This window comes from Phascolarctos cinereus, unplaced genomic scaffold, assembly GCF_003287225.1.
Source record: "Phascolarctos cinereus isolate Bilbo 61053 unplaced genomic scaffold, phaCin_HiC Scaffold_2;HRSCAF=192, whole genome shotgun sequence".
Lineage (NCBI taxonomy): Eukaryota > Metazoa > Chordata > Mammalia > Diprotodontia > Phascolarctidae > Phascolarctos > Phascolarctos cinereus.
In genome coordinates this window covers 111,437,700-111,453,639 of record NW_027555625.1, presented here as the reverse complement: position 1 = coordinate 111,453,639, position 15,940 = coordinate 111,437,700, and the positions used below count along the sequence as shown (strand labels likewise).

Genomic DNA, 15,940 nt, shown 5'->3' with positions numbered 1-15,940 from the left:
GGCAGGAAGGGAATTTTCCAGGGCAGCTTTGAGCCATAGATCCCCCTCAACAATTAGGTATTACTGTCTCTTAGCTTTACCAACCAAATACAAAATAACCCTTCTGTCTTAAATTTAGTTCAAGTGAGATGGCAATTTCCCTCCCACACTATAGGAAAGAGCCTGAGGGGCACGTGGTTGGGGTAGGCCCTCCACCTGGAAGGGAAGAAGTCACACAGTTGGGGCACATGGTATCTGGTCCAACCTTCGCATTCTCTTCCCATAAACACGTGTCAAACACACAGCAAAGCACGACACTCTCTCTCAGGTACAAGACAAATCAGATTAAAATGTAACTGAGAAATACTTAACAAAATAAAAAGAAATACGTAAAACATAGTTAATATTAATATGTGCTTTTCTAAGTCAATATGTGGCCCACAGGGATCCATATGTAAGATTTAGTGACCCCAGTTTCTATTTGAGTTTGGCACTGCTACCTTTACACGTGACACATGAAGTAGAAGCAGTTGCTAAGACCATTAGTTTCAGCCAGGATCAACAGCTGATGCTTTTATGGAGAAATCTGGTAAGATTGGGAGGTGAAGAAGGCAGACAGCAAATAAACATTACTTACTTATGTGCCAGGTACTGTTCTGGAGATATAAATATGGAAGAAAAAAAAAAGATGGCTCCTGCCCTCAAGGGGTTTACAATCTAATGGGGAAAGATAACATGCAAAAAGAAGCTATGGGAGGGGGGGGAGGGAGCTGGGGAAGAATTTGGGGGAAGAGGTGGAGAAAGGACCCAACACAGGGGCATGGTAGAGTCCAGTCCAAGTAGTACAAGCTGGTGGGAAATGAAGAGATGACTGACCTCCAAGCCCTCTTTAAATGCAAGCTTTGGGAGGAGTTCTTTGTTCCATCTTTCAGCCCTCCAATCAGAGGGGCAAAGGGTACTACTGAGAGTACTGATGAGGTGTGAGTAACAAACCTGAGGCAATGTCACAGGATGATGAGTATTCTGATGATGAGGTTTCCTGGGAATATGGTAGAATCCAGTCTGAGGAGTGCAAACTAATGGGAAATGAATTTTATCTTCAAAATAGCTCTCAAATAAATATACCCCCTTCTCTCCTTTAACACAACCACCATATTGGTACAGGCTCTTATCACCTCATGCCTGGGCTACTATAATAGCCTGTTGGTGAGTCTGCCTGCCATAACCCCTAACTCAATAAACCCAAATGGCTCCCTATCACCTCCAGTATCAAATGCTATATCCTCTGTTTCATAACCTGACCCATTCATCTTTCCAGTCTTCTTATTCCTTGCACCTCCCACATACTGTCTGATCCACTGATTCTGGCCCCTTTGCTATTCCTCCAACAAAACACTCCATCTCCTCACGGGGCATTATCACTGGCTGCCCCCCACACTGGGAACTCTCCCTGCTCATCTTTGACTTTTGGCCTCCCTGTCTTCCTTGAAGTCTCAACTAAAGTCTGACCTGCAAGAAGCCTTTTCCAGTCCTCCTTAATGTTCTAGTGCCCTCCCTCTGTGGCTTACCCCAAATTTATCTTGTTTGTACGAAGTTATGTACTGTCTCTCCAATTAGACAGAGTTCCTTGAGAACACAGTTTAGCACAGAGTAGATACACAATAAATGCTAGTTGACTGACAGTGTCTTAGTTAACCCTTTCACCTCTATGTCATCCCTAAACTTGACAAGCATACCAACTACATCTTCCATTGGTCCTTGATAAAAATGTTATGTAGGATAAGGCCAAGGATAGAGCCTTGAAGTACTCCACTAGAATTTTCTCTAAGATGTTATCAGATCATCGGTGACTATTCTTTGGATCTAGTTATTTAACAAGTTCCAAATTTATCTAATTGTAAAACTGGTAAAATCAAAAAGATAATTAAGAGAATTTTGGTGGTCAAAAATGGAAAACCAAAGTTGATACTGATATTTCACTGAAAGTAAAATTAAGCAACAAAAGATCCTCTTAACAGTCATCTCCTTGTCGGCAAGAATGGTTTTGTTTTTTGTCTTTTAACTCTCCTGCACAACCACCACCTGGCACATAGTAGGTGCTCAAGAAGTATTTGTTGAAGTAAACACAAGATAGGAACTAGAATAAAGAAAACAAAGCAAAATACCTTTATTGATAAGAAATAATCATGCTAAAGAAGGGACAGTTGGGGAGGATAGAAAGAAGTCAGGTCTTCAACGATCCTGGACAGAATGGCCACCCAAACTGATAAAGCTCAATGGGTTGTTAGAGGGTTCTTATAGGGGTCAAGCAAGACCAGGCATTGGGGAGAGAGTGAGGAGTCTGGACCTGATATGCAGGTCAAAATTAAGGAGACTGGTGCTGATTCATGCTGTGGGGAAACACTAGGGAATTAGAGGTTTGCTGATATTCAAACTGCCAGCTAGCAGGTGACTGCAGGCCCTGCTTTGATGATGACTCAGGAGATCTGAGCAGGGCAGTGAGGCTATGGAAGTCCTTATACCCTAAATCCTGTATAATTTCCTACTCCCTAAACAAACAAACAAAAAAATCTAACCCACAAAGGCACAAAGTGATAAAACCTGCAGATCTATTTGCAATTTCAGAAAAAGGCTAATTTACGTTATGTTGAGATCTCATCCTAGTGAGTGGTTAAAATAAACTGCCTGAATTTGGGTTCATATAACAACCTCCTGAGCTTTCCAGTTCATACATTTTAAACCAATAAAGTACTGACATCAATTTCACAATACAACTGTCACATATATAGAGGGATCAAATGAACTAAATAAAAAATAATAATTCATCATTGAGTTAATAACAAATTTTTTCCTATTTGTGCATAAAACAAATGAATAAAATGTCCACAGAACACTTTTTTTAGAAAAGAATTTGGAGGAGGAAGGTACAGAATAGGGGACTGGACCTATGATTTTGTTGGTACAGTGAACTCCCAAAGAGGAAATCCCCTCTACTTATGCAGACTATAGGCACCTGCTCTTCAACTAAGAGGTTTAGAGAGTTGCCTGTGGCATTGGAAGGTCAAGTGACCTGCCCAGGGTCACAGAGCTTAGATGTTTTAGAGGCAGAACTTGAATCCACCAGGTATTCTAAACTCTGAGACCAGCTCTCTATCCACTGCATCCCACTGCCTCTGTACAAACAGAATTTTCACAACAGTATTTTTTTTTCACTAAAACCAACACCACAACAGAATGGCAAATATTGCAATACAATTATAGAATGTTCACCAAAAGTTTAAAGGAAAGAGTGCACAAAGGAAGCATAAAAGAAAATCTAATTAAAGATACTGTCCTAATGGGGGCAAAAAGATAAAATCCACATCATGATGTACTGGGAGTACATATTTGATTATTTATCTTAATAATTTCATATTATAAAAAACTTGATTAGGTTATTCAATAATCTGGGCTTTCTAGATCTAATTATAAGTTCTCTTTTCATACACACAAATACATAAACCAAGTTAATAAAGGCCTGATCTGGAAATTCATATGCAGTACAAAACCAAATGATTCTGAAAGGTATTGGGATGGTGGTTAAAAGGACTGAATCAGGTAGTCTAATAGGGCCGTGATCATTAAAAAGGAGAAAAATATGGCTTTTTTTCAGTGAACATGATTGAAAGCTGACACAATTGAACCAAAGACTATCTAGGGCATAATGCAAAGAATCTAAATTCAGAAATTTCAAGACTAGGAGGTTTGACATCGCTTCTTCAAACTGGCTTGGACTGTGAAAATAAATAGGTAAGAGAGTTCTTTTCTCTAAACCATAATTCGTAATCTTTATTTATTATCCCAATCACAGAGATTTTGAGATTCTGAAACACTGCCAAGAATTCTGAGATCTACCTAAAATTCATTTAGAGGCAGATCTTTTGCATTTTTTCAATCAAAACTTGGGCACATTCTGTTTGTGTTGGCCAGCTCCCACCACCCTTAGTCTAGGTTACAGACTCCTCCCACAATACAGTGACATCCACATTCTCAGGAAACTGACTAACATAAGGGCGATAGGAAATAGGATCTTTTGATATTATTTCTAAATATTCATAGAAGGCAGATGGTGCCAAAGACAATTACTACTCAAAATTAACTTATGTGCTACAAGGTATTCTAGCATAAATAATAACGAAAATAACAAATCCACAGTTTCTAAAATGAAATATTAAAGTTTAACTTACCTGTCCACTTTTCCCCAGTTCTAGTTCCACAATAGCAACAGGAGCATTAATTTGGTCAAGATGTTTTGACTGAGACTTCAAATCTACTCTCCAATTCATGGCTTTCAGACTGTTTTCCCATCGACTTTGATTGATTAGACTCTCCTTGATTTTTGTCTTGTGGTTTTTCCAGAATTTGGAAATGACTGCTGCTTGATCAGCTGTAATTCCACCTTGTTTTTTGGTCTGAGCAGTCAGGAATGCCTCTAATTGGTTGAAATCCATGTCTGCAGATGCAATAGACTAGAAAGATAAAAAAGAAGGGCAAAAAAAAGAAGTATTAATCATTTGGCAAACTGAATAAAAATAATAATAATAATAATATTCACACGTATTTAGAACCAAATTTTTCTCATGTCAATCCTATGAGGTAAGTAGTGAAGGGATTATTATTCCTACTTTACATTTGAAGAAACTGAGACTCTTAAGAAATCAAATGTCTTGCTTATGTTTGATAGCGTGTAAGTGTTGATTCCTGGCAAATTTGTAGAATTAGAAGAACAGCTAAAACCATCTAGAAAAGGAAGCAATGATCTCAGGGTCAATAAGACTTCAATAAAAACAGGTCATGACAAACTAATGTCATTTCCATTTTGGGGACAAGTTTATTAGGCTAGTAGTCCAGGGAAATGCTGTAGATAAGGTTGAGTTAAATTGTATTTTTCAAAATAATATTTGTTGATCTAAGACAATTCCAAAAGACTCATGATGGAAAATGCTATCCACATCCAGAGAAAAAACTATGGAGCCTGAATGCAGATTGAAATATATTATTTTTCCTTTTTTTTTTCTTTCTGTTTTTTTCTTTCTCATGGTTTTTCGCTTTCGTTCTAATTCTTCTTTACAACATGACTAATGTGGAAATATTTTTAACATGATTGTACATGTATTGGCCTATATAGATTGCACTCCATCTTGAGGAGAGGAAAAGGGAAGGAGGTGGAGAAAATTAAAAACTCAAAATCTTATTAAAGTGAATGCTGCAAACTAAAAACAAACAAATAAATAAATATTTTATAAGGAGTTATTTTTGTAACCCAAGCTTAACAAATGCTAAATAAATTACTGTTGCAACATTCATAGTAGATTAGAAAAAGAGAATTATGCACGAAACTGAATATATTACAGATTGCTTTATTAAAAAACAAGTACATAATAAATTTAATATGCAACTTCCAAATCAGTCCTATTTGTGATTCTTTCTGGCCTTCCTTCTCGTCTTTTCTGTGAATTTTTAAAAAATGCTTTAGTGATCCCTTTTTCATCCTTTTCCTTACTTTTTTTTTTACTATTCTATCCCTAGCCTCCCTCTCCCTCTTATCCACCCTACTGAAAAATGAAAAATAAAACCAAAACAAATATGCCTGATAAAACAGAACAAAATTCCACATTGGTCATGTCTGAAAACATGTCTTATTCTATCTCTTGAGTCTATGACCTCTCTGTCAAGTCAAAGCATTTCACAAAATCTCTTATAATAATAACTTGTATTTACATAGTACTTTAAGGTATACAAACTTGCAAAAACTGTTATCTCATCTGATTCTCATGGTAACCTTGTAGGGTAGGTGCTTCATTACCCCCATTTTACTGATGAAGAGATAGGGTAAAGTTAAATGACATGCCCAGAATCACAGAGCTAATAAGTATCTGAGGTAGGATTCAAACTCGGATCTTCCTGATCCAAGCCCAACATTCTATCTACTTCACCAGCCAGTTGCTTCCACACAGAGAGATATAGACTAGATTAGTTCATTGAATTCAGAACTGGATGCACAGCCAGACCCAAAGAGTCATATAAATGGTTCCATATCAAATGGAAGAAGGTTTTGAGTGCAGGACCCTAAGAATCTTCTTTGCCCCTGGGCCATTTGACATTTTTATTGATGACTGATAATAATATAAAATGGTTTACTTATCAAACTAACTGATGATGAAAACTAGGTGGAAGAGTTAACACAGATTTTGGACTTAAGATACAAAAAGACTTCTATAGGCTAAAACATTGGTTTGAACCTAATAGGAGGAAATGTAATCAGTCAACAAGCATTTTGTAGCAGGGGTGATCAGGGGAACCATTGAGTTGATGAACTGGTGTACCTCCCCCTCCCATAAAGCTGAACATAGACTCTGTCTCCTTGCTGAGGGATATGAACCTTGATAAGATGAAATGGGAAACTCCTGGTTGGTCCCCAGAGACAAGAGGGTTGCACTAAAGATGACTGCCAACAATATCATTGGTTGTTTCATGGGTTGTCACAGCCAAAAAATTTATAGTAGGCTAGCCTACTGGTGATGAACCTTCCATATTTAGCTAGGATAGTCCTAGAAAAGCAGAATTGATCTACTGCTGATACACATACTCAAAGCCTTTCTAGGACGATAAAATTTTCCAGATTTTATGTTCCAATGGCATAGCCTTTGAGAACCCAGGGTTACATCCATTCCCTACTGAGGAATTAAAGTAGGTTTTCATGGAATTTAAGGATGATAAAAAATAAAAATCACCTTTCTAACTACCTCATTTGAGTCTCATAAGGCTGAGATTGATGAGATACCCAAAAGTCAACCTGGAAGTCATACAATGCTAGGTCTGCATTCAGAGAGACCCAACTTCAAAGCCTACTAGCTGTGTGATCCTAGGTAACTTACTCTGTTTGTCTCAGTTTCCTCAACCATAACATGCGGATAATAGCATCTATCTCCCATGGTTATCATAAGGATAAAATGAGATTATAGTTGTAAAGCACGTACCACAGTGCCTGGGACATGGTATATGCTTTATAAATGTTAGCTATTACTAATTCAAGGTTCTGTTAATTCAGTAAATATTTATGGTATTGTCAAATATTTCAATATTCATAAAATACACTTATGCTTGCATGCTAAAATAAAATGTCTTTGCAACCTAAGCCTTTTAAACTGCAAGAGATACAATTTTCCCCCTTGGTTATGTGCTTATGTTTTGTTCTTCAAGTCTCTTGAGTAATGATGGGAGGAGAAAAGTGGTTATTGCTAAGATACCTAAGGACAGGATATGTTTGATTCTCTTGGGAGAGGAGAGGCACAGACTTGCAGACCATCATTAGGTTGTTTTTGGTTTTTTTTATTGGTTTGTTCAAAAAAAGGGTCTATTTTATAAAAGTGATAGGCCATTTGTCCTTGACTGCATTTGGTGAATCCTGGAGAGACTTCCTTGCTTAACTCCTACAATTTTCATTCATTTTGCCCCTTTATTTTGGGCCCTCTAAGAATCTGCAAGTATTCCAATCTGCAACCTGAATGGACTCATTTTATCTCTATTCCAGGCCACACAATTCTACCATTGAGTTTACAACCCTTCTCTAATCCCATCCCTGATTCTCTCCTGAGTAGACACAGGTAATCAATAAATTTAACAAGTATTTACTTCTCCTATATGCAAACCACAGTGGTAGGCACTGGGAATATTATGAGTCTCATTTGGAACAGCTGAACCATCAAAGAAATAGTAAAACTTTGAGAATGCGTCCTTACATGAGGTATTCTAGCAGTTTTGTGAAATATCATAACTACCTGCAACATTTCCTCCTGAAGTATGGCGTCTTTGTGATAAATGAAGTTGGTGTGGTACAATAAAAAGAGTAGGAAACAGAAAGTTGGGAGACCCAGGTTCTAATCCCAGCTCTTTCATTAACTAGAGAGAGCTATGACTTCGGACAAGTCATTTACCCTGTGCCTTTTTTCTTTATTAGTAAAATAAAGGGATTGAATTAAATGACCAGCAAGATCCCTTCTAATGCTAAAGTTCTAACATTCTGCTCACTTGTTGAAGATCAGTTATCAATCTTGCTTTGGTTTACATGGAGAAAATGCAAATATCTTTCCCTTTCCTCTCCCTATTACTCAAACAGCTGCTACATTATAGGAAGGCTGAAAGGAAATGTTTTATTTTGCAATTATCAGAGGGGTCTAAAATTTCTGGCTATGATGCTGAATATAGTCATCTTTGCATATGGTGGATAACATATCATCATGTCATATTTATTATTTCCATTAGCAACCTGTTCTACTACATACTGTGGCAACTCAAAAGCCTGTCTATATAGTCTTCTCAAATGATGATGAAAGTGAACTTTCTTTTGTCATACCCTATGAATGAACCACTAAATATTTTGATGAACTTCAGTGTCACATTCTCCCCCAGTTTGGGTTAGTTTCCATCATGAATATGCTACTTAAATTCATCCAAATTTATAAAGATGACCAGAAATTCAATTCAACAAATATTGTTTAAACACTTATTATATTTAAGACATTGAAAAGGAAATACAAAGACAAAAACAAACCTACTCAAGATGCCCATTTTTTACTAAAAGAAAAATACAAGAGGTACACAAATACATGAGTACAAGATAGCTTGAGGAAGAAGAAAGTAAGAAGCAAAATAGGCTTTGCATGAGTTTCATCTAAGATGAGCTTTGAAGGAATCTAGGGATTCTAAAAAAGTGGAGATGAGGAGGGGCTGCACATCAGACATGCCTATAATAAGAGTTCTCATCCTGAGGTCTGTAACATATTAAAGAAACATTTTGGTAACTGCATTTCTATATAACTTTTCTTTGTAATCTTATGTATTTTATTTTATGCATTTAAAAGATATTGTTCTAAGTGGTTTTTAGACAAAGAAATCAAAGCTATCTATAGTCAAATGAAAAAATGCTCTAAATCACTACTGATTAGAGAAATGCAAAGTAAAACAACTCTGAGGTACCACCTCAGATTGGCTAATACGGCAAGAAAGGGAAATGACAAATATTGGAGGGGATATGTGAAAACTGGGACACTAATGCACTGTTGGTAGCATTGTGAACTGATACAATCATCCTGGAGAGCAATTTCGAACTATACCCAAAGGGCAATAAAACTGCATACCCTTTGATCCAGCAATAGCACTAATAGGTCTATACCCCAAAGATATAAAAAAAAAGGGGGGAAAGGACCTATTTGTACAAAAATATTTATAGCAGCCCTTTTTGTGGTGGCTAAGAATTGGAAATTCAAGGGATGTCCATCAATTGAGGAATGGCTGAACAAGTTGTGGTATATAATTGTAATGGAATATTATTGTGCCATAAGAAATGACAAGCAGGATGATTTTAGAAAAACCTGGAAAGACTTACATGAACTGATGTAAAGTGAACAGAACCAAGAAAATGTCATACATAGTAACAGCAATATTATATGATAAAGAACTGTGAATAACTTAGCTATTCTCAGCAACACAATGATCTAAGACAATTCCAAAGGAAAAGATGTGAAGCATACTATCCAACTCCAGGGAAAGAATTGAGATTGTTTGGATATAGACTGAAGCATTCTATTTTTCACTTTCTTTATTTTTTTTTATTCAAGTCTTCTAGTACATAAGGACTAATATGGAAATGTTTTACATGATTACACATGTATAATCTATATCTAATTGCTTACTGTCTCAGGCAGGGGGAAGGGCAGAGAGGGATAAAATTTGGAACTAGAAGCTTTTTAAAAAGTTTAAAAAACTATTTTAGAATGTAATTGCAGAAAAAAATAAAATCTATTTTTAAAATTTAATTGTTCTATGGACTCCATAGGCTTCTCTAGGCTGCCAAAGGGACCCATGAAACAAACAAAAAGGTGTAGAACCTGAAAGAAATTAGGCAAGGAAATTAGGCTAAAAATTTAAGGCAGAAATGGAGAAGAATTTGATTGAAAAATATAAAACAAATCTATCACACCTGCTAAAAGACTTGGAGTGATACAAAGTAGAGGAAGTTGGTGACATATCTTACACATTGATAAAAATGTTTACAGACTAGAAGACATCTATAGGTAAGAGTGGATCTTCTTTCAGTTTTCTCAGCAGTTCCTTATTCTTCAAAATCACTTCATTCCCTCAACATAAGAAAGTCAGTCTTCGAACCCTTCATTGCTGTCTGCCACTAGTCTAACCAAATACTTCTTCTGCTTGGGTTAGAAGCCCACCCTCAAGACTGGAGATCAGGTGTGGCCCACCCAACTTTCAGTCTTCCAGGCCCCAACTCTCTGCCCCAACTAAAGAGAAAGTAGCAGGCCTCTGTCAAAAAGAAAAACAGACCACCCCCCATACACCTTCCCCTTCTCCTCTCTATATCCTCCTTCCTCCAGAAAATGGCAACTTGGGAGAAGCCTCTGTCTTTTTTCACTAACCTTTTCATAGTTAATTTGTGAAATGTCACATTTATTTATTCCCTAATGTCAAAGCATAAGGTCCCCCTGACCGTACTCTCAGCTCCAGTAATATGAAATAAGCAAATGGGACACTAAGCTACAATTCCTTTCTTGAGAATTTAACCTAAATTCATATGGCAATTACCTTCTCTCTAGCCTAATTCTCAGATTTCCATGCTCCTCAGCATGCTCCTCAACAGTATTCAATGGGGGGGTAGCCCTAACATGATATTACTTACATTTTTTTAAAGTGAAGGAAAATAATTCAGAAACATGAAGCATTTTAAAAAAAGAAAAGGAGGGTCAAAGACATAATTTTAAAATCAATTAATCTTTATATCATATACATTAAGGAGGACAGAGGAACTACCCGCAGCTATGGTTAAATTTTCAATTGTATTAATTGGGAGATAAACAAAACATGTTGCAAGAAGTCATTACAATACATTAGATAGCTACAAAAATTGGCTAACAGTACCTCCCTATAACATGAATGAATTTTTCTAGAGAGCAATTTGGAACTATACCCAAAGGGCTATAAAACTGTGTATACCCTTTGGTTCAGCAATACTACTACTGGGTCTGTATGTGAAAGAGATTAAAAAAAAAAAAAGAAAAATAGCCTATTTGTACAAAAATATTTATAGCAGCACTTTTTGTGGTGGCTAAGAACTGGAAGTTGAGAAGATGCCCAATCGGGAAATGGCTGAACAAGTTGTGGTACATGACTGTAACGGAATATTATTGTGCTATAAGAAATGACAAGCAGGATGATTTCAGAAAAATATAGAAAGACTTACATGAACTGATACAAAGCGAAGTGAGCAGAACCAGGAAAACACTGTACATAATGTACATAGTAACAGCAACATTTTACGATGAATAACTGTAAATGACTAGCTATTCTCAGCAATAGGATGATCAAAGACAATCCCAAAGGACTCATGATGAAAAATGCTGTCAGTCTCTCAGAGAAAGTACTGATGTCTGAATATACACCAAAGCATACTTGCTTACTTGCTTTCCTTCTTTCTCTATTTCTTTTTTTCTTCTTTCTTTCGTTTTCTAGTTGCCCTACACAAAATGACTAATATAGAAATGTTTTAGGGGGAGGGAAGGAAGGGGTAGAATTTGAAACTCAAAACTTAAAAAGAAAAAAACACTGAATGCTAAAAATTGTTTTTACATGTAATTGGGAAAAAAATTAAATTATTTTTAAAAAATATGAATGAATTTCTCTATGCATTCAACAAGCATTTGCTCATCAAACACCTACTAAAGCCAATGCACTCTGCTAAGCCCTCTAGGAAATACAAAAATAAGTAAGACAGACTTCAATAAGCATTCTTTAAATTTACAATGTGTCAGGCTAAGTACCAGGGATACAAAGAAAAGGCAAAAATTGTCTCAGGCTTCAAGAAACTTAACATTCTCCCAAGGGAGACAACATTTACAAATCAGAACAAACAAGATAAATACAGAGTAGATGGAAAGTAACCTTAGAGGACATGATAGTAGCACCTGGGGGCAGGGGAGAGGAACAGGAAGGCCTCTTGGAGGAGGTGGTACTTGAATCATGCTAAGGATTCTAAGAGTCCAGGGTCAGGAGGGAGAGCATTCTAGACATGACAAACAAGAAATGCAAAGTCATGGAGATAGGAAACTGAGATCCAGTGTGAGGAATAGCAACTAAGGCAGTGTGGCTGGATTGTAGAGGGAATGTAGAGGAAGACAATGTAAGAAGATTGGAAAGGTAAGAAGGAGCCACGTTGTGAAGAGCTTTAAGGCCAAAGGACTTTATTTGACTCTGGAGCAATGAAGAGCCACTAGGAGTTTATTAAGGAGAGAAAATGGAATGGTCAGACTTATGGTTTAGGAAAATCATTCTGGCAACTGACTGAAGGATGGACTGGAATGCTGAAAAACTTGAGGCAGCATAATCTCAACAATGACTTGTTTGCTAAGGAATAGCAAAAAAGATGGCATTCAGAAAACATCAGATTACAAGAGATGTACTAGATAATTAATGAGAACAAAACATAAAGGATGAAAAATTCAAGTAATACACTGATAGTGCTTAAGGAATGCTAAACAACCCAAAGAAAAGCTCCTCCATGGAGACACAGACAAAAATTGCTCAGAATAAGGAACAGATACCTTTCAATCTGCACCATTGGAGAGAATAGCCTCACTGATAACATCATAGGTATTCTGAAGTATTAGTACCTGCCCCAGATTTCCTCTTTTTTGTCTACACTCTCTCTTGGGTGGTGATTAATCTCATTAGCTCCCAGGGGTTTCATTATTATCCTTATGCGGATGACCAATGATCTGTTGTTCTTCTTCTTTTGCACAGACTGCCAAAGGCATCATGGGGTGATGTCTCAACTCTGTGAATTGGATTCGAGTGAGGCAGAGCTGCACAAAGTCATCAGCTTCACTCTCTCTTCCAGAGCCATTAGAGTTCAGTGTCAAGACAAAAGTCAAGACAAGTCACAATGGCTCGTGATGCAGTGTATGCCCTTGGTGTCTTTGATGTCTGACCAAGCCCTAAGAGCACCCGTATCTGTTTCACCCACCTTCATGATGGAACAAATTGTTCTCATATGCCCACTCCCCCGGAAGTCTTCATGTGCTTCACATCCCCCTAACTCACAAAAGATTTGAGGCCTATTGCTTACCTTCAACCTAGTTTAGCTGATCTGCCAACACAGTTTTACTGGGGCCTGCCCAATGGGCATGCTACAGCTTACTCTCACATCTACATATCCTCTAAACCCAGTCTCTCCAGAGTTTCAGTCAAGTACCACCAATGGCCTAATAGACATTTCAAATTAAATGTACCAAAGCTATTCCAAACCCAACCAAGTCCACAGTTGAACTTATTATGTTTTCCCCAAAACCCTCCTTTCCTCCAATTTTCTCTGTTTCTATTGCAAGCACCACCATTCTTCTAATATACTCGGTTCATTATCTCAGTGTTACCCTCAGTCTGCCTTATCCCACAATCAGTTGCCAGATCCTGCCAAACCTCCACAAAACTCTTGCCTCTGACCCCTTCTCTCTACTAACACCATGGCTATGTTAGCTTAGGCCCCCATTACTTCTTGCCTAGATTATTGGAATGATCTCTTATTAATCCCCCTGTCTAAAGTCTTTCACTCTCCAATCAGTCCTCCATACAGATGGCTTGTATAGGATCTCAATCTATCTTTCCAGGACATTACTCCCTCTCCTGCCCTTTGTGATCCAGCCAAACTGGCTTTCTCTCTGTTCCTCACACATGATCCTCCATCTCTGTCTTTTTGCTTTTGCATTGGCCATCTCTAGTTTCCTAGAACACACCCCTTCACTTCAATTTAAAGAATTACTCTCTTTCTCCAAGATGCAAGTCAAATACTAGCTTCTACACAAAGTCTTCTCTGATTTCCCCCTTCCTTCAACTGCTAAAGCCTTCCTGCCCCAAATACTCTATAGTAAGCTCTTTATTTGTATTTATTTGCTTTCTACGTATCCTATATGTACTTATATATGTACTTCTTGTTTTCCTTGTTTAGAATGTAAATTGCTTGAGAATAAGGGATTGTTTCATTCATTGTGTTTGTATTACCAGTGTCTAACACCTCCTCCCACTTTCAGCTTCCTCATATGTGTTGTCTTCCCCCATTAGGATATAAGCTCCTTGAGGGTAGGGACTGCCTTCCTTTTTGCTTGTATTTGTATTTTCAGTGTTTAGCACAGTGCACAACACACAGTAATCACCTAATAAATGCTTACTAACTGACCAACTGGCACAGTGCCTAGCACATAGTAGGTGCTTAATAAATGCATGTTAATTTTCTTTCTTTAAAAAGTTTAGCACAAAGAGCTCCCTGTGCAGGCATATCAGTTTCTTTAGGCACTTTCCTTTATAAGAATACCGTATAGTTAGAAAATTGAAGTACTCAGGACAGATGGTACTTTCAGCAACGCTTCCAGTTAAGGGAAAACAAGGAGGATAAAGGAGGACAAATTGCATTTTATCTGGCTAAAAGAAGGGAGCTGAGAAAGAGATATTAAAGAATAGCTGGCTTGGAGGATGAGAGTTGAAAATGGGATTTGTTTTTCTGGACCCTAGTTTAAGACATGGGAATTATGAGCTGTTGGGTAGGAATCAAGTGTATCTAATGAAGACCATGAAGAATGTATTTTCCTGGAGGCCAATTTATAAATTTGATCAAGAGGGCTTTGACCTGAAAATAAGGGAGAAATAGAAAACTTATAGATACATTATTAAGTCAGATACCAGAGGGAGTAGCAGGTATGTCACAGCTAGACCTAAAATTCACACAAATCTATGAGGCCAGTAGGTGCAACCAACTAAGATCATTCTTTTGTGTACTTTTACCCTTCTTCCTTGTGGAATAGATGGATGTTGCTTCTGTATATCACTTAGTCAGAGGTTGGAGTCAGAGAAATAGTTGTTTTTTTTATTTTATTTTATTTTTTAAATTTCCACAAAAAGCCAAGTGGAAACCTCATGGAATGCAGTCTGGGGCTAGGTGGAAGTTGAACAAAGGGAGTTATATTAGAATAAGAAAACACTGTTGATGGTGAACAGACTAACAGGAGGGGAAACCAGTTCTGAGGTTAGGTATAGATTAACATCAAAAGGGGTTTTCTCAAGGGCCAGGTCCCTGAACTGTGGGGAGTGAGAGATGTAATTAGGGGCGGAGACTCAAGTGGGGAAATTAGGCACTTTGGATAGGCTGTAACTTCTATAGCACCCAGCGAATGGGGAAACAGGGGAAGGAAATTCAAATGGGGAATAGGGAATAAAAAGGTGTGAATTTGTCCATACATGTGTTCTCATATGTGTGCTCTCACACATGCAGGACACCCTGCCTTACCAGGTCATTAATAAAGCTTCCTCCTGATTCAACAATGGCTACACGGGATTCGTGATATTGATATAGATAACATGCCTGGTGCTGAACATCTACAGATTCTATTTCTGAGGGCTTATATGTGATATCTTTTATAGTGGGCTTTTCTAGGTATCTTACATTGTCAGGCACAACACTACCCAGTTATGTTCCATGAGAACTATGGAGCATGTCTTATTCATCATTGTATGTTTCCTAGCATTTGACATATGTACTATGTACTTAGTATGTTCCTTTTTTTAAAGAAAAAAAGGGTTGCTGAATTTAATTAATACAGAGAATAAATCTATTATGCAGGGAGTTGGACTACATGAACTATAAGGTCCTTTTCAAATCTAGAAATTTTATATGTCAGTCAACAAGCATTTATTAAGTGTCTTTTTATTGTTGTTCATGGGGTCTTCTTGACAAGGATACTGGAGTGGTTTGCCATTTCCTTTTCCAGTGGATTAAGGCAAACAGAATCTCTGTGACTTGCCCAGGGTCACAGAGCTAGTTAAGTGTTTGAGGCTGGATTTGAACTCAGGTCTTCCTGACTCCAGG

General features: G+C 37.5%; 1 protein-coding gene across 3 annotated transcripts in view; it reads right to left on the bottom strand.

The window, feature by feature from the left end:
* COMMD1 (copper metabolism domain containing 1) overlaps positions 1-15,940 on the bottom strand; it is a 240,780-nt gene that overhangs the window by 152,244 nt on the left and 72,596 nt on the right. For all 3 annotated transcript variants that reach the window (XM_020985485.2, XM_078149537.1, XM_078149538.1), the window contains exon 2: positions 4,206-4,487. In XM_020985485.2, the coding sequence (XP_020841144.1) occupies positions 4,206-4,487 (282 nt within the window). The remainder of the gene's footprint in view (positions 1-4,205; positions 4,488-15,940) is intronic.